The following is a 22,110-nucleotide window of genomic DNA, read 5'->3' on the forward strand; positions in this document are numbered from 1 at the left end:
TGTTAACCCCTTGTATGCAACGTCCCCATAACTAGAGATCACCTTTCATGATCTCAAAAGACATCTGATTGAACTCAGGAGGGTCTTTTTTATGTGAAATAGCTAACTCTATCAATATACTTGTGATTAAGACCATGGCGTGTCAGCTTATAAATTGGTTGCCTGAGTTCTATGTAATAAGCAAATTATTTAGCCTAATTTTGGCCCTTGCCTGAGGATATTTTTGTTTGTCTTTTCTTGTATGCTTACAGGCCAGTGCAGCACTCTATCACTAGATGGCAACAAGAGGCAAGGCTCTGCAAGCTCAGATTGAGCTGATTAACCGTAGTAAGCCTCTTCTCTGCAGTATGACCATAGGGCCTTTCCTCTTTGCTTCTCTCTTCCTCCAGACAATGTGTTTGAGGTGGGCCTGCTGAAGAACTCCTCCGGCCTGGGCTTTAGCTTCAGCCGAGAGGAGGCCCTGCCCACCGAGCCTCCTTGGGCCAGCATGGTCAGGGTCAAGAAGCTGTTTCCAGGGCAACCCGCCGCAGAGACCGGCCTGATCAACGTGGGTGACGTCATCCTCCAGGTCAACCACACGCCCCTGAAAGGCCTTTCGCAGCACGTATGTCATTTCCGTCTTTCAGCAGTGACTCTGTCCAGTGTGTGGTGATTGTCCATTCATTTTTTACATTTCAATGTGGAGAAGAATTCCAACTGAGTGAATGTTATTTTTTTACGTTTGGAACCCTCAGGAGGTAATCTCCGCACTGCGAGGCACTGGACAGGAGGTCAGTCTGCTGCTCTGTAGACCCGAGCGTGGAGTATTACCTGAAATGGACATTTCGCGTTTGGTGAGAAAATTAACAATTTTGATATATTGCAAGACCTGGACCTGAGCGTTTAAGTAGTTCTGGTCCTACAGAGGTCATACATCCATTGATTTTGTGTGTGTGTGTGCTTTCCAGACTCCGATGGCCTCACCCCGGAAGGAGTCATCAGTCCCGACTGATCCCGGCCAGGTCAGGCCGCCTAGAGATAGCTCGTCTGCAGAGGGCGGTGGACAGCGGGGTTTGGGACCCGTGGAGGAAGCCCTGGAGAGACTGCTGCTGAAGACCCCCGGCCGCCGCGATAGCTACAGTGACAGCACCGACAACGAGGAGGTGGAGAAGGCCTTCAGCCCCTCGCTGGAACTCAACAGCCAAGCCTGGGACCCCAGTGTCTACCAGACCCCCGACAACAACCTGGGGCTCAGCCAGTACGAGACCCCACGCGAGTTGGACGACACCATCCGTTCTGCCTACTACTCCCCCAGCCAATCTCCCAGCAGGCCTGAGCTAACCCCAAGGTAGGAATTCAGGTGCAAACTCTCTTTTTGCCTGCGGTCTATAGCTGAGTGAAGAGAAATCCAGTGGTAAATCTATTTGTGCTTTACCGATATACTACTCTTCAATGATGGTGCTTTGGAATTATAACATTTCATCAGAGCACAACAGTCATATCTGCATAGCGCACTTCTATTATGGTTTCTTAGAACTCTGTGTTGCTGGTATGACCTCATGTTCTGTGAATAAAAGGAAATCAGTCTGTCTAGACACCTCTCCTAGAGCTGAAGTCCATTTCCTGTGAAGGCACTGGCACAGTTTGGCTCTGTTACCAGCAGACACCGGCGGTAGTAAACGCAGAGCCCAGGCCTTTACTGAATCAGCCGCTTTAAGATCTGCCACCCCCTTTTGCCAGCCCTGCCTTACTGCTATGCGGCTGTGTAACCTGTGACTCTGTCCCCGATTGTGTCCATCAGGGGCTCCTCCGCCACGCGGTCCTCTGATCTGGAGCACACCCCGCGGGCCACGGCCTCCCCTCCGACACCCGCAGACCGCAGCCACCTCAGCTCCAGCCTTGGCCAGGACCCTGCACCTCCCCTGCTGCCTACGCCCTCTTCCCTGCCCTTTCCTGACAGTGGGCAGGACCTGGAGGAGTTTTTGCCTGTAAGAGCTTAGAGAGGGAAGGGATGGTCACTGTCAGAAAAATTGTTTGGGCTACGTGGAAGAACAGTTAATGCTATTACTGTCTGCTAATGACAAAACAGCTATAGAGAGAACTGAATTTACTGTTATTGTATAATGGAGCAATCTTGTGGTTAAACCTTAACTGTGTTTAGGACTAGGGCTGTGTATACGATTGAGAGTGCTTTAAAAAGGACTTTGTGAAGTTGCTTTCAACATCAATATTTACTTCAAAGCCCTGAATTGACCTTGTAAACCCTGCCCCCCTCTCCCTCAGGAAGTGGAGCTGAATGTGTCCCTTACAAAGTCAGAGAAGGGCAGCCTGGGATTTACGCTGACCAAAGGAAATGACCTTAGCTGCTACATCCATGACATCATCCAAGATCCTGCCAAGGAAGACGGCAGACTGCGGCCAGGGGACCGCCTCATAATGGTACAGAATGCTCAGCAGGACAATACACTTACATTAGCAATCACAGGTGATATAAAACTCTGGACATGGTGAAACCCTGTGTTTCACATGACCGTTTCATTTTGCGTGATGTCCTGCAATTGGCTTGTGATTTTTTTTCTATACTGTAGTCAAAAGTGCAAGCCAAAATATTTCAAGAGCTCTTGGAATGGTGTGCACATAGTACAAAGTGCACTGTACTTCTGAGTCAACAAATAACGTGGTTGTATTTTAGAATATAACATATTGGTGTACAGTATTACGATGACTGGTTCTGCAGAACATAATGTAATCCTGTAGCATCAGGCTGGTATTGGTGTATTTATGTATTTTTTGTAACCGAAACCTGCACGTTTAGGTGTTCTGTGCTAATTGGATATATATTTCACACGGAGCGTTGTTTTCCACCAACACTGCTAAGTCCCATGTCTCCTCTCCTCCAGGTGAACAACACGGACGTGTCCAACATGAGCCACACAGAGGTTGTGAACCTGGTTCGCGCTGCCCCCAGAGTGGTGGATCTGGTGGTGGGTCGGGTACTGGAAGTCCCCAGGCCTCCCATAGAAGCCCATCTGCTGCCAGACATCCCCTTTCAGTGCCAAGATGAAACACTCGGTAACCACTTTTATAACCTCTCACTCTTTTTAACGACAAAGTTTAAAGTGTTTTAAAGAACGCCCTGGAGTGAGCATAAGTTTCCTCCCTTTCCATTTTCACACCTCTCTTCAATCTGATATTCACAGTGTACAGGTGCCCTCTTGAACATTGCTTCATCACTTATTTTTCTGGAACTGTGCACCTGCCTCCGTTTTTATGAATAGATCTTTATGGAGCAGTACATTTGGAGTATGAATTTTCAAAATGTTTCAGAAATATTTCATATTCAATTTCCAGTGTTGTTCTGCAACACTGGAAATGTAATCAAGTCCTTAATTCCTGAAGCAAAGCTGGCTTTTACAGTTATTTTTTCAGGTCTTGCTATGATTTCGGGACCTAGGCTTGTGCTGTGAGACCTGCATTAATCCAAGTCCTGTGTTCTGAAGCTGGAGTCCTCACTGTTATGTTTGTAAAGTCCTTCTTAAACTGTGGAAATGAACAGCAAGCATAAAAGAACCTGCCGGTAACTCAAAAAGACGAGCATGTGGTTCCTGGAAATGAATGCTTCATGAGAGAGCGTCAGGTTACAGTTACGGTTAGGGTTAGTGTTAGGGTCTGCCAGTAACTTGTACTGTCAGTGAGATCAGAGTTTACCGGTCTCCGTTTAACTGTCAAACTGTGTTAGTGTGCAGGGTGTTCAGTCATAAGGTCAGGCCTTTCTGAGATGCCACGATACCAGCTAAATAGCATTTCTGAGCTGCGGTGTGTGTGGGCCATTCTCATTCTCCCTAGGGCTGGTGTTGGACGGGGGCAGCGACAGCCTGTTAGGGGTGCTTTACATTAAGGACATCGCCCCAGGGTCGGTGGCTGCAGAAGAGGGCAGTCTGAGGCAGCTGGACTTGGTGCACTTCATCAACGGGGCGCCCACGCAGGAGCTGACGTTGGCCGAAAGCCTCAGGCTGATGGAGCTGTCCCAGGGCGACCTCGTTCTCAAGGTCACCAGGTAACAAAAGGCAGACACCCAGACGCAATGTCTTTTCTCCTGTCAGTTAATATGTTTTTACATGTTTTGTGTTTCATGCAGAATAAGTGATGATTTTTCCAGTCCATAATAATTCTTCTGCCTCTCAGGGACGGAAAGCCTGTCGCTCCAATAGAGAGAAACGTGTCATGTCTTAACAACAACAACTGCCCAAAAGTGAATGCACCTGCCAATATGAATGGTACGTTTTACAGGTGCATCACCTAAGAAAGACTGCATGTATACTGTAAATAATGGGTACATTTGCATTTTAAAAATTATGGTAGGGTCTATGCAGATCAATTGCCAGTTTTATTGTAAAATATCACAGTAAGCAGGTGAGATTTTCTTTGAGTGAGCCAGCATGTCAGTGAGTCTGATTGGGGCATGTGGGAGTGGGATTTTATCACTAAATTATGGTTTCTGTTATGATTTCTGAATGTTTTATACATATAAACAGAATTCTGCCTGCTGTTTATTGAATTATAGTGGTATATGCATGTGCACATTGTTATATTTATGTGAAATTTAACTGGACATAAATAACTATGAAAACTTAATATCACAGCCCCCTCAAGCAGATGTACAAATGTTCAGGTAGCATAACTGAATGTTTTTTCCCCTCTCACATTGAAGGTTATCTCAATGGAGGTGAAAGCAACCAACCAGAGCCTCTAAGTCCCACTGAGGTAACATTTCAACAAGTGTCTATTAATACAGTTGAGCGATATGTATGAGTTAACAGAAAATAGTCTTCTTACTCAATGAAGGGCATTCTTTTTCCATGCAGAGGAAAACCTCATAGAGCAACATTTATTTTGTTCTGTAATCTGATATTTCTGTATCTCACATGCTTATAGTTTTGATTGTGGACATTGGTTGCTTGATTTAGGTCTCTTTCTAACGCTAACAACATTCTACTTGTTTAAAGTTAAGTGACACCCGACAGTGAAAGTACTGTAAGTAGTTGTCCTCCATTTGTGGGACAAATTTAATCAAGTCAAGGATTTGCCATCTGAGAAAGAGAATAAACTTCAGAGTTCATTGGATGTGTGTTTTATATTTAATTGTGTGGCCATAAAATTAGATTACAGCACCTTGGAATTCACACTACTATTCTAGGCTAGTATGGCTAAATCCAGCCATCCTATTGTATCTGAAAATATTTTTCCATTTCTATGTGCTTTTATACAGCTGTGCACATCTTGGTGTGCAGAAATCTCTCTCTTGGTTCTAAGAATCGTAAATAGTCTATTAGTTAATCTCATGTTATTTCTGCCCTGTGTTGTCAGGAGGTCATTCACCTGGAGCTGGAAAAGCCAGTCTCTGGAGGCCTGGGCTTCTCAGTGATAGGGGGCGAGAGGGGGATTTTCGTGAAGTCCATCACCCCTGGAGGCACCGCTGATAACGTCGGGACTTTACAAGTGGGAGATAGATTACTGAAGGTACCGTCTCTCGTGAAGTCTTCAAAAACTTGTACAAGCTTGAAAAAAGTATAAGCTTCAATTATTGTCATTTTAACAGTTTCAATGGATTGAATATCAAAATTAAGAGGAAAACTTAATGGTCTGTACCTCATTTGCACAATAAATGCATAAATTGTGCTGTGCCAACAGGTTAATGAGGAGGTGATGACTGGAGTGTCGCATGCAAAAGCGGTCACTACCATCCGCAAGACCAGAGGCCTGGTTCACCTCCTAGTGTCCCGACCCCCCGACCAGACTCCCAGCACTTATCTGGACTATCTCCCCACCAATGCCGACAAGTGCAACGGCAACACCGGTGGGTACAGTGTGACGCCGCTCTGTCGCAGTCCCACAGTGCCCTGTGTGAGTTGGGAACACACATTGAGATTTTCCCATTGACTCCCTGTACTTGCAGATGCCAGCGAAGACAGTGGGGTGAAGTCTAAGCTCTACGGTCCAACAGACGGGGAGAAATCCAGCAGAGTGAAGATCCCACCACCTTTACCCCCAATAGGTAGATGCTGCGTGTCTGCTATATACAGGGCCAGTGTGCTGGGCAGTATAGGCAGCTAAAATAAGTTTCCCTCTGCACTTTCATTCAGGATTAATAAGAAAAGGCAACAGCAATTTGAGTGCATTTACTGCAGTGATTTGTAGCGATGTCCCAGCATAAAAGAAACCCAATACTCAAAATAAAGCAATCATTCAATAATATTAGAGAGGACAAAATTGGAGTTTATGAATATTTAAGTTTTCTTACTGACATTCTTTCTTTTTTAGACAGAATGTCCTCAGTCGCTTTTCTCAGTTTTGAAACGTGCAATTTGAATTGATGAAGATTAAATCTAGACAAAACTTTTGAAGTCCAATAAGAAAGCTTTTGAAAATCAAGGCTCATACAACAGGCTCTTTATATCCATCGCAATCAGACACATCAGTATGATCAAGGGCTATAGCAACATATGAGAAAGAATTAACCACACAGGAGAAAATATCCTGGCTTTCTACTTTGTTTGTCTTGTCATATCTGCTAATTCGTGGTGATGGCACGTTCATTTATCCGAGTCCTCACTGAACTCTTGGCGGTGCTGTTGCCCACGAGGCGAGCCCAGGATGGTCAGTGGTAAAACAGAGTCCCCATCTGAGGCCAGTTCTGTATGTACCTCTTCAGACTATCGCCCAGGAGAAACAGGGAGAGAGAAGAAGAGTGAGAGCGCCGAGCTCTCTGAAGATACGGACTGTGACGGCTCCTCCCTGCCCGAGGACTCCCCAGAGGTAACCTCTTCCCGGCCAAACGCTAGGAACCGTTTACCAGCCATGTTCTGGAATATTCCTTATCAGGGTGTTGTGTCTTAAGTTCCTGAATGTTGTGAATGTGGAATTGCAGACCTCCCGAAAAGCTTTGTGGAAAGAGGAATGTGTCGATGGTTCTCCCACGGAACGGTAAGATGGGGTGTCTGAGACACGTATAAATACCTGAAACACGTGGCTTTATTTAGAGGTTGATGTAAAGGTGTTTTAACCCTACGGTTACAAGTCGTGCTAAAAACCTTTAACCAATGCCCACAGCTTCGCTCAGTCATCAGTGGGTCCTCTGGAGGAGGACGAGATCACTTGGGGAAGTGATGAACTGCCCATAGAGAACATCAACTCCAAATTCACAGAAGGTGAGCTGTCACCGTTCGGCACTTTTCAGACTTGCCAGGATCATGTCTATTGTTACTGTCTCAGGAAAATCTATTTAAATGCTTTGAACATTACAACTGTCGTCTATTAAAATGCCAAGTCTTATTGATTGTGACAATGCTTAGTGAAAGATAAGAAAGCTCATAAGCTTAGAAACAGCTGACGGATACTGCTTATGAATCTTGGTGTGGGTGATTTCAGTGTTGCTGTCAAAAGTAATAATGAAAGCATCTTATGAGCATATCCACTTACAGTTTACTAAATTTTATTGGGGTTCTTTGCAGATGCACAACATAAGAGAATACTTCTAGAAAGTGTTACAAAATGTGCTGTAGTGAGACTATGGCAGCACTTAGTGGGCTGTGTTCTATCTGTCTCTTCAGATGGCCTGATCATTACAGAGGATGAACTCACCTCTCTTCCCCTGGTGAAAGTGGTCCCTGATGGTCAGTACACAGGAGCCAAGCTCAACACTGTCGTCCGAATGATGCGTGGACTCCTGGAACAGAAGATCCCCCTTCAGGAATTTGAGGTACGTTGTTTCTGCTGTACTCTTAAACTGTACTCTTAATGCTGTACATTTAAACACATTTCGTGTTTAAATGTACAGTATATAGCTGAATACGATTTCAGTAGGGGTCCCTCTGGTCTTCCTCTCGAGCCATTAATAATTAAATGCAACAAAGAGAATTCAGCTTAATTTAAGCAGTACAATCCATTGCACAGCTCTGAGGTTGTTATTTAAAGGGAAATGGGACAACATAGAGTATTCCTGACAGGTATAATCTCAGATTTATACATGATGTGTTGGTCTAGAATGTATAAACTGAGTCAATAACTGTAAGACATCTTGATATATGAACACTTTCTGGTAAATCCTACTTTACTTTATCCTACTTTCTCAACAGAATCTGCAGAACTTGCAGCCGTTGGATGATTGTTTGATTGGGCAAACCAAGGAAAACAAGAAGAAGAACCGATACAAGAACATTGTCCCCTGTAAGTGGAGTTAGATTTGAGGACTTTCCTAATATTTAACTGCACATCTCTGTGTAATTTCTGTGCTTGTTTGAGACCATAGTTAATTGCATGATTAAACTAAAAAACTATGTATTTATTTATTTCCAGTTGACACCACCCGTGTAACTCTAGGAAAAGATGGGGGCTACATCAATGCCAACTTCATCAATATGCTCGTGAAAGATGAAGGCTTCATGTACATTGCTTGCCAAGGACCCCTACCCACCACCCTTGCCGATTTTTGGCAAATGGTATGGGAGCAGAAGTCCAATGTGATTGCCATGATGACTCAGGAAGTTGAAGGTGGAAAGGTTAAATGTCAGCGTTACTGGCCCGACACACCCAAGACTCCTGAAATGGTGGATGAGAGGCTCCAGCTCACGCTTATCAAGGATCAGCATCTGGACAACTTTGTCATCCGCCTCATTGAGGTCAAAGATGTCCAGGTAGCTAGCTTTAAAGAAAGGTTTTGTCAAGTTAATTTTAGTATGATACCATTATCATGTACATGCTTAGAAGGGCTAATACTATGTTTGTGTGTTTACAGACCAGTGAGGTTCAGTATGTCACTCACCTGAACTACACTGGCTGGCCAGACCATGGGACTCCCACGCAACCAGAGCAGCTGCTGACATTCATCTCCTATATGAGGCACATCCACCGCTCAGGGCCCATAATTACCCACTGCAGCGCAGGGATTGGCCGTTCAGGAACTCTTATTTGCATAGATGTGGTACTGGGCCTTATCAGCAAAGATGCCGACGTGAGTATGATTCATAGGTTTTATGAACTTATGGTTTCGATTAGGGGAGTTCCACACTTACTTCATAACAAAGTGCAGAACATGACATGACTAAAAAAAACTGTTCCTTCTTGAAATATATTATAAAGTGCCTTTTCTTTTAAGCTTGCAGTAAGTAATTACACATCCACATAATGTAGATTCAGAACCACTTCCTGTAAAACTAGGGCACAACTTCCTCTATTTGATACTAGCTGGCTTGACTACCAGCCAGAGCTTTTCATGATGGATAGAGGGAAATAAAAAGCCTTATCAGAAGCTACTTTTTGCGGATAGCTCTCTTATCACTTAAGCAGTAACAATAACAATGCAAAAATTGCATGGCATGGGCCTGTATTTTCTCTTTTAGTTTATTTTCATTCAGTTCAGTTGACTAGTTTTTCTCAATAATGTCTGTTCTGTTCAATTTGTGATGTATTCAGGTGATCAAAGGGTTACCTGTTTGGCACATTGTTTCTCTCTTTAATAAAAATAATACCCAAGTAATACACATTTCTGTCTGGTAGTTGCCTCATCAGCTGGATGGTTGGTTTCTCAGAATTTAATTAGGAATTCTCCATTATGCCTTTAAGTACTTCATTAATTGAATTTATCAAATGTTTATTTTTGGGCCGCTCCCAAAATCAGCCACTTCACTTCCTTTCAGTTTTTTCAGTGTTTGCTTTTTTTCACAAAACCCTTGTTTTTCTGTAGTTTGATATTTCAGATGTTGTGCGTTCTATGCGGCTGCAGAGACATGGCATGGTCCAAACCGAGGTAACAACACTTTATTTTGACGATAGTATTAGAAATATTAAATGAAGCAAATATTTTGAATTTTGAACTGGAATTTCTTTCATTGAGAATATTTTGCTATATTACCCCCTATATTCCCCCTTCCACTTTCCAAAGCCTGTTATGTAATGATAAAATGCTGAGGGGCCAACATTAAGTACTCACATTCGAGAGTATTTCATACGACTGTTCATGTTCAGTCAATTAAATGTGTGTTGTATTTGCCATTACAATATACAAACATATATGTAATTATTTATGTTCTCTTTTGTAATTACGCTCCATAGGAACAGTACATTTTCTGCTATCAAGTGATCTTGTACGTCCTGCGATGTCTACAAGCAGACGAGAAAATCTCAGGATAGCAGACGTCTGCTCACACTTGCTCACTCACTCACTCACGAGTGCCAGTGAGACTCATCCGTGGGAACAGTGACACTGAGGTGTACACGAGGGTTCATTTTAGAGAAATGGGCGCTTCTGTGGCTGAGGGTTTACAAAACATTAGTGCAGATTTTATAGCTGGCTTTACGACTTTCTGCTCCATGAATTTGAAGTAAATCCTAAAGGATTCTGTATAGTTTTTTTTTTTCTGACTTGTGTTCTTTTTCTTGGACTGCTGCTCTCTTACAAATAAAATAAAAATTGATTTTTATATGTGACATATCCAGCAGTAAAATAAATGCCTTTCTAAGTCCTTTGAAATTAAACAAGTATGACAGTTAGAATTGAATTCATATCTTATTTTGAACAAAAATCATACATGTATGTATTTTAAAGCTATAAGATGCGAAGGGTTGCCTTGACAGAATACAGTGACAGTATTTGCTATGTAAATCTATTATTAAGTGCTGACTGCCAGTTGAAATTAAAGTGTATATATTTATCAAATGAAACTGGATAAGTTTTTAAATGTTATTTACAGGACTGTTTGCAATTTGTAAATAAAAGAGTATCATGTCTTTACTCCTTGTGTTATCTACATCAATTACAATTGAAATTTTTAGCCAACACAACTTAGAAGTACATTTCACATAGTAAGCAAACACCACTAGAGCTAGAGATCAATGTCGATGATGACATCTATTAAAATGATGACATTTGATGGCACAACTGACAACATTTATCAAAAATGTCACTGTTACAAATGCCACCATCAAGATGCATGCCTCACGACCTGTGAAATAAAGGGAGGGAATGAATATGCCTTTCTGACTGGGGATAGGCCAATCCCCCATCGGGGGATGAGGCCAGAGAAAAGCTGTGGTCACAAAGACCACCTGCCAAGTGCTAGAAGACATAGGACAGGCAGCCTACAGGTAAGAGAGTCCTGAACTGAGAGCTCTGGTTGGAGTGTCTGGTATAATCAATGTGTGAAGATGGGACAGGGCAGTATATATTTTACTGTGCTGATGTTGAAGTTCAGGCATCATGTTTTAAAATGATAAAAGTGGAAAAATGCCTTTAAAAGGGACTATACTGCAATAGTTCAGGCTGATGTTCTCTGGCCCGGCATTAAATAGTCCCAAGACCTGTAAGGAAAAGCAGTTTCCTGAGAGACAGACCAGGCAAAGTGATGCAATTACTTTAAACGTGCTTAAATCATAAACTATATAACTGGTCGCACTGATTTATGACCTTGCCAATGCTACATTTACTTGTGCCTGTAAGTCCCACTCATATAGTAGAAGATTGCTGTATTAAGGAGTTTCTGTATTAAAGCTAAACACTCCTTCAGTACAATAGCTAGTTCAGCAGGACTATTTTGGTGAGAAATGAGGAGGAAGCTGCTGCATTTCTTCAGTGTTGGTAGAGATAAGAGTGCCCCCTGGTGATTGAGTAACCTGCTGCATCTACAGCTGTTTATCTGATCGAGTTGGTAGGCAGTCTTGGCTTTACTCTTTCACATAGTGAGAAATGCTGAATTAGAATAAGATAGCCAAGGAAATGTAAATTCCTTTGTTCTAGAATCAGCAGTTCATGGAGGAGTTGGTATGATATTTCTCACATTGCATGCCAGTGTTCAATATTTGCTACAAACTAGGGCAGGAATTCACAACTGCAAGATCCATGAGACCTTAAACACATTTATTGTATATTAATATATAATATAAAATTTTGTGGAGAATGTAAATTGCAGTGAATAAAACTGGCACAATGGCTACTGTTTACAGGATGCTGAGTGGTACCTACTCAACATGACTGAATGATATTCACCAAACCAATTGCAAAGCAGCCAGCACACAAATCTTTTTATTGTGTTTCTTTTTTTAAGCTCAGGTTTCTAGCCTATGTCACTCAAGTTAAAACTGAAAATGTGTAGTGTTTGTGCACCTAGTGTCTGTAGCATGAGTTCTTAGGGAAAAATATAGTTTAATAGTGTAACAAAATTCCCCACAGATGATTGAAATAAATTTAAATAATTTAGCTAAATTTGGCACTAAAATCATTTTTAAAACATCACCATAAAAGCATTTTGTATTGAAATAATTAGTGCAATGCATAGACATCAATAGTGTATGGGTTCTTGGGTTTTTAAATGTAAGTTTGGAGAGAGTTTGATATTTTTATGGGTGGTTTTTGATTCAAGAGTAGCATGGTCTCAGCATATAAATCCAGTCATAGGGAAGTGTCCGAAGGTTATAAATGGGATGAAACATCTGGTAGTGACAACAGTCACTCTCTCTTGATCTAAATGTATATAGCCTTGGATCATTCAAGAATATTGTATGGGAGTGTGGTACATGGTTTAGGATCAGAGACTTGACTGAAAGAACTAGACAAAGTGCAAGCTCAAGCATTAAGATTATGCCTGGGGGCTAATAAAAACATCACCAGTATGTGCTCTACAGGTAGAAGCAGGTGAGGTGCCACTGTGTAGAAAATGGTTAGGCCTAAATGCAAATTACTGGGTAAACCTGCAGGTACATATGGATAATCACCCTGCAAAAGCAGTTCTACAGACATGAATGGAAGATGAGTGAGAACATAATAAAAGTCTTAGGTGGATAGGGACATCATCCCCCGATGAGAAATGGCCTCCCCTAGACAGACCTTTATTTCACAGGTCTTGAGGCATATGAGGGCAGAGTGTGGACAGGCTGTGCAGCAGGAATTTCGGTTAAAACAGATTCTGGCTTTTGCCACTGGCAGTAAAGTGTGTCAAATTTTAATGGGCTATCTGAATGATATAGGATTGTTACATAGATTGTATGTAAAAAGAGTAGCAGAGGTCTTCAAAATAAAGAGGAGGATGAAGTGACGGAAGAGGGCGGTAAAGCAACATTTTTGGATTCACTTGCATTAAACAACGGAAGGAAGTATCACGCATTTATTTTTCACAACGCGCTTCTGTGAAGTTTGTTCCTATGTCTTATCCGTAGAGTTCTCTACAATATGGCGTCTCTCATGTAAGCCACGCTGGTAATTTTTTATAGGTTTCTTTACTTTCCCAAATTAATTTAGACGAAAGTTAAAAAACTTTACAATGTCGGGAAGACACAACAACAAGTTACCAACAAATCTGCCACAGTTACAGAATCTTATCAAAAGAGACCCCCAGTCCTACACGGAAGAGGTAAGCGAAATGATAGGTGGCTAGCAATTCAGAGCTAAATGAAACGAGAGAAATATTAGCTAGCTGTGTTCTGTTGCAATGTTATTAATTTAAGCTGAGTCGCCTGGACCGAACATTATTTTGTACTGGCGAGTTGGTACCTTGGTACGGCTACGTTAGGTACGTTATCAACGTTTTTCGCTTAGAGAGCATCAGCGTTAGTCAACCCTTTTAAAGTTAACTAGCTTACACTTATTATTGGTTACATTGAATGTACGGAAATGTATTCAATATCCGACATCCGTGTACTAACTAGCTAAAATGTGGAGACATATAATCTTGAGCAGTTGGTCCTTGCTTTGAGGGACCTAGGAAGCCCAGTGAGAAAAAACCGGTCCCCGGCAAATATGTTTTCTGTCTGAAAAGAATTGTGCTAAAATAATTGTTTTTTTCCATACGTATTATCTCCGTCTCGCCCAGTTTCTGCAGCAGTATCGACACTACCAATCCAATGTCCAAGTCTTCAAACTTCAGCCTGACAAACCTAATAAGGAACTGTCAGATCTGGTTATGTTCCTCGCCCAGGTGAGATATTGAATGGTCTGGTAGCCAGTTATTGGTTGTCTGACAGCCCCGTGTCTCTGTAAAAGGGGTCTTCAGTTCCTGTAGCCATGTTGGTAATCTGTATAACTCTATTTTCATTTTTTTTAAAATGTATTTATAATTTTGTTTCGCCTAACTAAAACGTTTGTACCTGAAAAGCTTATCGTGCATTATGACCTTCTGACCAATGAGAAGCAAACCCATGCATTGTTTTTCAGGTAGGACACTGCTATCAACAGCACCTGTCCAGTTTCCCTCATGAGTTGACTGATCTTCTGTTAAGTCATCATACAGTCCTTCAACCTGACCTGCGTATGGTGAGGAAAACTTGTGATTATGATTTACATAAGGGCCACTGTATATTCAAAGTAATGATGACTATTTTTGTGGCTTGTGTAATTAGTATGTGTTCTTCACCATTTTTCCATGCAAATTTCTTGTAATAATCTAAACATATTGAGTGGTTCACATCATTTAAAAGCTTTGGATTTGTTTTGTCAGTTATGAGTAATGATGCCAAATTTGTATTTGGTCATCCAGTTGTGTTGCTTCATGCTGATAAACATGTCTCAGTACTGTACTATCTACAGAATGAATGCTAAGAACGAAACCTCAAATTTTAACTGCCAGGACTTGATTTATAGAAAGTATTATGTAGCCTAGATTCAGTGATACTGTACCGATCCCATTCACATGTCATGTTGTCTCACTCCTCTCTTTAGACATTCTGCAAGGCCCTCATCCTTCTGAGGAACAAAGACCTCATCAACCCAACAGGTCTGCTGGAGCTCTTCTTTGAGCTCTTGCGCTGTCACGACAAGCTTCTGAGAAAGGTCTGCCTCCATCACATCCACCAGTAATCACAGCTCCACCTCACAGCGTCCTCCGCTCACCGTTTTCTCTTCTGTCTCCAGACTTTGTTCATGCACATCGTGACAGACATCAAGAATATCAACGCCAAGCACAAAAACAACAAAGTGAACACAGTAAGCCCTTTTTGTTTGTTTGTTTGTTGATTGTACTTGTTGGTCGCCCTGGCTGTTAACCTGTGCATAATCTTGCTTACTCCTTTTGCAGACCTTACAGAACTTTATGTACACCATGCTGAGGGACAGCAATGCTGTGGCTGCTAAAATATCTCTGGATGTGATGGTTGACCTGTATAAGAGAAACATCTGGTGAGCGGCCTCCCACGGAGATCAGTGACCATTAAATCGATCGTTATTTTATCTTTCGTCTGACCAGATTGATGAGTTTATAATTTCAACTTTTCAGTAGCCGTGGGTCATTGTCTGGGGATATATACAACATCTACGTTAGAGTACTGATAAAGAAAATTGGTGAATACTAGGTCGATAAGTAATAAGTATGGGCATTACATTTTCCTGACTTTAACAAATTTAGTTCCTTCCACACACTTCAATACAGAACTTTCTCCAACCACTTGGGGTGAAGTGGCCAATCATATTTTTCCATCTTTTATTGCATTTCACAGATTGTGAGGAAGAATGAGCCAATTACATTATTTTAAAAGGGAAGCATTGGTTTTTTATACACCATACTACACTGTGTAAAATAACGTATGCGTCAAGTGTGCTCCTTGGCATGAAGTCTGCTCCTTAGTAATACTTTCCAATGATAATATTTTTTTCAACTGATTTTTCTCTAGGAATGATGCCAAAACGGTAAACGTTATAACAACAGCATGTTTCTCCAAAGTCACAAAGGTATGGTTTTGTTAATGTAAATTTCCTTTCTACTTGATATGAACCTAAGATACTGCAGATTTTTTAAATGCTGCTATGAAACAACCAGCTTTTTTTAACCAAGTTTGATGCTTTTTAAAATGTAAGTTAAAAATTGGAACTCATAATTGGCAAACAGATGCTACAAAGCATCTTATCTGCCAGTGCAATATTTCATTCATGCCACATGTAAAAGTACATGTTATTGGTTCATATCAAGCATTCCTTTCAGTGTTCTATGATTCAGTCTGTTCGCCTATCCTCTTGATGGATACCAGCATCCTTGAATACTTTTCCAGTGTAAAGGGTTATATATAAAGGATTAGACTAATAATTTTGTTAATCTCCTCTCAGATTCTTGTGGCAGGCTTAAAGTTCTTCTTGGGAAAAGATGAGGATGAGAAAAAAGACAGTGATTCAGAGTCAGAGGTAAGTGGTATTGGAAAACGAGGCGTTGGGTAAAGTGTATAGCTTATCTGTGAAAGATGACTGAGGATTTGGGTCAGCTGTGAAGTCTGTGAAAGAAGATTGCAAACATGTCAGCTGTGAAGCTTGTCTTTGCTGTTAGCGATAAAATCCATCTTCCTCTCTAGGAGGAGGGTCCTTCGGCAAGAGACATCATGGTGAGGTATTCAACAGGGAAAAAAAGCACAAAGAACAAGAAAAAGATGGAAAAAGCTATGAAAGTCCTCAAGGTAGGACCAATCAGGAGGCCTATTGCAGATGAGCTCTTATCTTTTATGAGGGAGTTACTGCATTCATTTATATCTATCGGCTTTTTTCCACACACGACAGAAACATAAGAAGAAAAAACGTGCTGAAGTCTTCAACTTCTCTGCTATTCATCTGATCCACGATCCACAAGGTAGGGGGCTGACCTAACGCAACTGCCTTAGCCCAGCTGCTTGAACCATCCATTGAGAAGATTTGTGGATGAATTTGGAAGAAAAAAAAAAGGTTTTGGATTCCATAATTTTAAAAGTGTACTTTCTCTGGCTAGATTTTTCCGAGAAGCTATTCCGGCAGCTGGAGGACTCCAAAGAACGTTTCGAGGTCAAAATAATGATGATGGAGCTGTTATCCAGGCTAGTTGGAATCCACGAGGTACACTTCACATCTTTGTCAATGCTCTTCTCTTTGTTTTAAAGAGCCTCAACCATGTAACACTGGCATTATGATGTGCCTTGTAGCGGTGTTCTTCACCTGGAATGGCCATTGAAAAGTCCACTTTTCTGAAATCTCACTTCACTGAAATTTCCATTAAAACTGTGTCTTGTCCAACAGCTGTTCCTCTTCAACTTTTACCCATTTCTGCAACGCTTTCTCCAGCCCCATCAAAGAGGTAAGGACGTCTGTGTTAAACCAAGCTTTAGACTCAGTGGGTGTGAGAAATTAGTAAGAGAGGTGCTGCAGAAGTTTAATTACATTTTTGTAATTTACAGAGGTCACCAAGATCCTCTTGTGCGCAGCACAGGCGTCGCATCAACTGGTCCCCCCAGAGGTAATGTCTTCTCTCTGACCACTCATCTCATATGTATCTGAGCCCATTGTGGGCAATGTTAAGCACTAAAGATTCATAATGAAACTCAGTAGTTTTAGTCATGCTTGTTGATGGTGAATCTTGATGTTATATTTTAAAAGCTATAAATCCTATAAGTTGATTGTGTCTGAACAGTGTGCATTAAAGGAAAATCTTCTGTATAAGAGATGGGAAAGAAACCAGTCATTTGCAGTGTCAATAAGACCAATGAAACCTATTAGTCAGTTAGATATTGTTAGATATTGACTTGCAATTATTTGGGACAGCATATCCAAATCCAGCTGATTTTTTTCAGAAGAGTGGAAACTGCATGTGATTTAAAATACATAGGGACTTAACATCTGCTAACAAAGTAGTTAATTTTGAGAACCTGGAAATGGAGGTTTCTCTTGTGAAATTGGCTCCCTGCTTTTAAAGATGATCAGAGCAATTTATACTTGATAAAATGTAAATGTCTCTCCGTTGGGTAATGTTCTTGTGTCACTTCTGCAGATCATTCAATCTGTGATCATGACGATAGCGAACAACTTCGTCACAGACCGAAACTCGGGAGAAGTGATGACTGTGGGGTAGGCATTGGCATTTCTAAATAGTTATTTGTAGATGACAATGATTTTCTGTGTGTATTTATTTAATGTTTCTCCAGTGTGTCCTTCACTTGTTCTCGGCAGTGATGCGTGCGTGATCCTAATTTGTCTCCATCATGATTAATTCACAGCATCAATGCCATCCGGGAAGTGGCAGCTCGTTGTCCTCTGGCAATGACAGAAGACCTGCTACAGGACCTGGCACAGTACAAGACCCACAAAGACAAGAGTGAGCCATTTTATTGTCTTTACGTGGGAAAGGGATACCTACACAATGCATTAAGTTCTCCCAAGCAATATTAATACTGTAAACATTTCAGCTTGCAAAGGTTTAAGTCACTGGCAACTATATTAGCAACTTTATAGTAGGTAGACATTAGTGTTCTGTTTTTGGGACTGATTATTTTTTTGGTTGCTTTTAGATGTGATGATGTCATCACGAGGGCTTATCCAGCTCTTCCGGAATCTCAATCCAAGCATGCTACAGAAGAAATACAGGGTGAGGATATTAGCAATATTCACATCATACACCACAGCTCAACATGTCCTTGTTTCATATTCTTATGCCATAATTGTTTATTTCATATTACACAAAACAAAAAATGTTTCAATCTGAAATTATGAAATATCCAGAATAAAATTTTATAGAATAAAAGTTGATAAATTTTTGTCATGATTGCTGCTTTTATTTAACCAGTTTAATTCCATCCAAATACCTTCTTCAAGACATGACACAAACAATGCGAAGGTATATATTTTATACGTGTGTAAGCCCCCAAGTGGATTCAGTTGGTAACTTTCTCCTGGAAATCAAATGGTTCAAATTGTTCAATTCCGACAGTAGTACCCAACAAGAAATAATGCAAACATAGATAACGGGCTACTTTTTAAACAAAAAAAATGTTTTTCCCTCCAGCGCCTTGTACACAATGAATTCCATCAAACAACAAGTACTATAATTCTGCACATCAGCTAGGAAGTGTGCTTCCACGGCTCGCTCGCTGACTGACTGGTGTAGTGTGGAGGTTTTCTGAAGTAGGGCGGCGGTTCTGAGAAGATCAAGAACGTTGTGTTCGCTTGCCCAGTGTAACTGTTGTGCTGTTGCCAGGGGAAACCCACCGAGGCTTCAACTGAGGCTCGGATTCAGGATTATGGGGAGCTCGAGGCCAAAGACTTCATCCCTGGAGCTGAGGTTCTGGAGGTGGAGGAGGGGAAGAAAGGAGATGAAGCAGATGAAGGTTAGGGAGGAACTCTGCACTTTACACACAGAATGCGCTTTACCACAGCTCAGGTGTTTTATTTACTTACTTGTTTTTTAAATATTCTGATTGGTGTATCTGTCCCCACCTCCCACAGAAGGCTGGGAGAGCGCCAGCATGAGTGAAGATGATGATGATGATGGAGAATGGGTTGACGTTCACCATTCCTCTGATGAAGAACAAGGAGAGGTGGTATGTGCAAATCCTGTTCCCATTTCCCTTCGCCTTCATGCACAGGATTGAGTTCACTGGAAAACACACAACACACAGTAAATAACTTTACTTTCCAGGCAGAGAAACTGCAGAGCGTGCCAGTGGAGGAGAGGAATGCCAAGGCAGCGGTGGTCAGTGCCAGCCGGCTTCTCACACAGGATGACTTCAAAAAGATCCGCCTTGCCCAGATGGCAAAGGAGGTGAACTCTGCCCCCGGAAAGAGCCAGAAGAGGAAGTCTATGGATGACAGCGATGAAGAGACCAGGTATGTGGGTGACGCTGGTGCAGAGCCTGATCAGCAGCCTTACAGTGGTCATATTGCCTTACTGTGTGGGTGCTTTGCTTGTGCTTTTCATACACTACCCACACCCGTCTGTCGTCATCTTTAGACCATTCAGGTGTGATGTCACAGTGTGTCTCAAGTGCTCAGCAGTGCTTCCTTTCATTCCTTTCAAAGCAGATGGCATGAGTGTCAGGTCAGGTTTAAAGTACGCACACCCCAGCTGAGACCATGAGTGCAAAAGAATAATTTATTTATATATTTTAAATGGTCACTTGATTTACTGTAGAAATCACAAAAAAGATAACGGTAATTCATAACTTGAAAGAGCTTGAAAGCAAAGTGTTCATACCAAATCCTATATAATTATAAATATCTTTTTCATATCAGGTCACCATGAGAGCCATGTTTCGTGGTCTAATTGCATTATGGATATATGCATTGGTATTAATGTGACCCAATTTTTTCAGAGGGGAGCTGCTTTCACTGAGAAATATTGAGCGTCTGCACAAGAAGCCAAAAGCTGATAAAGAAACACGACTGGCAACAGCCATGGTACGGAAAACCTCAATCAATCCTATTTAGTTTACAGTGAACTGAAATGCTGTCTATATATGATGGGTCAAATGATACAGTGTCCTATCACACAAATTAGTTATTTTTCAAGTTTACATTTAGAGTTGCTGAAGGTAAAATTGTATCAAGCCAAATACTGGTAATATTAAAAAGGGAAAAGGGTTTCCTGTATCACAAGAGGGATAGGGAGGTAAGGAGGTGGCTGCTCCTGCAGAGTGAAGGGCCTCAGATTCTGTCTCTGTACAGTGTCCAGCCTGAAGCTAGAAATAAGGGCAACTTGCTGTATGGCCTGTTTGAGCAGGAATGGGGCCAGAAGTAAGGGCAGTGCTGGAGGAGGAGAGAAAAAGAATGAAAGGTCCTTAAAGAAATTGTAATCTGAGGGCTGGTTGTCTTTTTAGAAGACAAAAGTTTTGTCAGATTCTATGAGTGTGGAGATAAGCTGGGTGGTGGAAGACCTGGTGTGGACCATGGTGCAAGGACAGAGAGGTAGAGAGAGTAGGCTGTACAGCCGAGGACCTTGAGCCAACAGATCATCAACTTCATCTGTGAACAAGGTCCCAAAGTCATGTATTGAGATTTGAAGAATGGAGATAATATGAAAATATTTGAGTAATAAGAAGATGGAGCAAAAAATTGTGGGTTAGTAGCTCTGTCTTGGACCTCATCAAAAGGGGTTTTGTAGCAGAAGCAATTGTGAAAGTGAATTTGGAGAAGCTTCATAAGTTCCGCTCTCACCAAATCTTATACTGGAAGTAGAAAATACTGAGATTTTCTGTTTTTGGGGAAAAAACAAATCAGGTCTGTTGGAGTTTTCTGGACGTTTGCTGGGCAGGGAATTCTACTCTCTTGTCTGTTTTCCAGACCAGTTACTTGGGTTGTACTTGCAGTGCTTGCTTTACAGAACTGACATTACCTTACCAGTGTCTACACTGTTGTACATAGGCTGGAAGAACAGACAGGAAAGAGTTTGTCAGGAAGAGATTCAAACTGAACCCCTATGCCAGCACCACCAACAAGGAAAAGAAGAGGACGAAGAATTTCATGATGATGAGGCATAGTCGGAACGTACGCACCAAGAACAAACGATCTTTCAGAGACAAGCAGGTACGTTTCTGAATTATACCTCACCTTTCATCACGAGACTGTGATAACAGGAGCGATTTAAACATATGCATATCAATAATAATTCAACTTAGCTCATCAAATAATAGAAGCTGATCTTCAACTGCCCTCATAGATAAGCACAAATTTAGTGATCGTTTATCAGATATCATTAACATTGTTTGATGTGCATGGTGAAGCAGTGGGATGCCTTTGTGGTCTAGCTTTATATAATTGTGCCCCGCCCGCATTTTCCCCTTTGTGTCACCTTGTGAAGTTAGCGAGTTAGCTAATCCCAAACTGAATGCTTGTCATATTTGGAGCTGAATGTTTCGATGTCTGCCTTCAGGTGGCCCTAAGAGACGCTCTCCTGAAAAAGAAGAAACTGAAGTGAGGTTGAAGTTTAAGTAGCACCACCCCTGTTTCATGTGGTGATCTGCCTTTGCTTTTTCCATTGAGCCGTTTCTCTATATTATATCCGGTCCAATTTGTACAGGTAATAAAGGATTCGTGTTGATCTAATCAAACGTCTGTTTTGTTCTCAAAGTCCTTTCATTGTTTTCTTGAAATATTCATTCAAGTGAGAAAGAATATGTATTTTTCGCTGGACCGCGACGCAAATGTCTGTGACTGAGTGACTGAGTGATGAAGTTACACCATTGGTCGGCCGAGTTATGAAGTTACGCCATTGGTCGTATTTCGCACACCCATACACGGTCCAGCCATATACTAGGTTTTGACCTGGTTTTGTTAATCTTTGTTAATCTTTGTTAATCAAAAGCCATGTCTGCCTGAAGTGGGGAAAAACATGATTCAAGGTAAATTGCTGTTTTAAAATGGTTGTAATT

General features: G+C 41.5%; 2 protein-coding genes across 4 annotated transcripts in view; both read left to right on the forward strand.

The window, feature by feature from the left end:
• Positions 1-10,768, forward strand: part of ptpn13 (protein tyrosine phosphatase non-receptor type 13) — a 60,573-nt gene extending 49,805 nt beyond the window's left edge. For all 3 annotated transcript variants that reach the window (XM_035390659.1, XM_035390660.1, XM_035390661.1), the window contains 21 exons: positions 390-604; positions 735-833; positions 948-1,327; positions 1,781-1,967; positions 2,263-2,418; positions 2,880-3,051; positions 3,826-4,036; positions 4,165-4,256; positions 4,691-4,743; positions 5,347-5,499; positions 5,671-5,836; positions 5,936-6,034; positions 6,692-6,795; positions 6,908-6,963; positions 7,090-7,187; positions 7,590-7,738; positions 8,115-8,205; positions 8,335-8,672; positions 8,774-8,989; positions 9,722-9,784; positions 10,090-10,768. In XM_035390659.1, the coding sequence (XP_035246550.1) occupies positions 390-604; positions 735-833; positions 948-1,327; positions 1,781-1,967; positions 2,263-2,418; positions 2,880-3,051; positions 3,826-4,036; positions 4,165-4,256; positions 4,691-4,743; positions 5,347-5,499; positions 5,671-5,836; positions 5,936-6,034; positions 6,692-6,795; positions 6,908-6,963; positions 7,090-7,187; positions 7,590-7,738; positions 8,115-8,205; positions 8,335-8,672; positions 8,774-8,989; positions 9,722-9,784; positions 10,090-10,167 (3,176 nt within the window). In that variant the 3' untranslated portion in view covers positions 10,168-10,768. The remainder of the gene's footprint in view (positions 1-389; positions 605-734; positions 834-947; positions 1,328-1,780; positions 1,968-2,262; positions 2,419-2,879; positions 3,052-3,825; positions 4,037-4,164; positions 4,257-4,690; positions 4,744-5,346; positions 5,500-5,670; positions 5,837-5,935; positions 6,035-6,691; positions 6,796-6,907; positions 6,964-7,089; positions 7,188-7,589; positions 7,739-8,114; positions 8,206-8,334; positions 8,673-8,773; positions 8,990-9,721; positions 9,785-10,089) is intronic.
• Positions 10,769-13,171: 2,403 nt separating this feature from the next.
• On the forward strand, positions 13,172-21,789 carry sdad1 (SDA1 domain containing 1). Its single transcript, XM_035390662.1, has 22 exons — positions 13,172-13,379; positions 13,839-13,943; positions 14,180-14,278; positions 14,684-14,794; positions 14,876-14,947; positions 15,039-15,139; positions 15,631-15,688; positions 16,061-16,135; positions 16,300-16,401; positions 16,502-16,571; positions 16,707-16,810; positions 16,991-17,048; positions 17,149-17,207; positions 17,739-17,815; positions 17,965-18,062; positions 18,256-18,332; positions 18,942-19,071; positions 19,190-19,284; positions 19,383-19,570; positions 20,056-20,140; positions 21,104-21,265; positions 21,612-21,789. Exons 1-22 carry the CDS (start codon positions 13,290-13,292, stop codon positions 21,654-21,656), a joined length of 2,061 nt encoding a protein of 686 aa, XP_035246553.1. The 5' UTR covers positions 13,172-13,289; the 3' UTR covers positions 21,657-21,789.
• Positions 21,790-22,110: the final 321 nt, after the last annotated feature.

The sequence above is a fragment of the Anguilla anguilla genome, chromosome 14, assembly GCF_013347855.1.
Source record: "Anguilla anguilla isolate fAngAng1 chromosome 14, fAngAng1.pri, whole genome shotgun sequence".
NCBI classification, from domain to species: domain Eukaryota; kingdom Metazoa; phylum Chordata; class Actinopteri; order Anguilliformes; family Anguillidae; genus Anguilla; species Anguilla anguilla.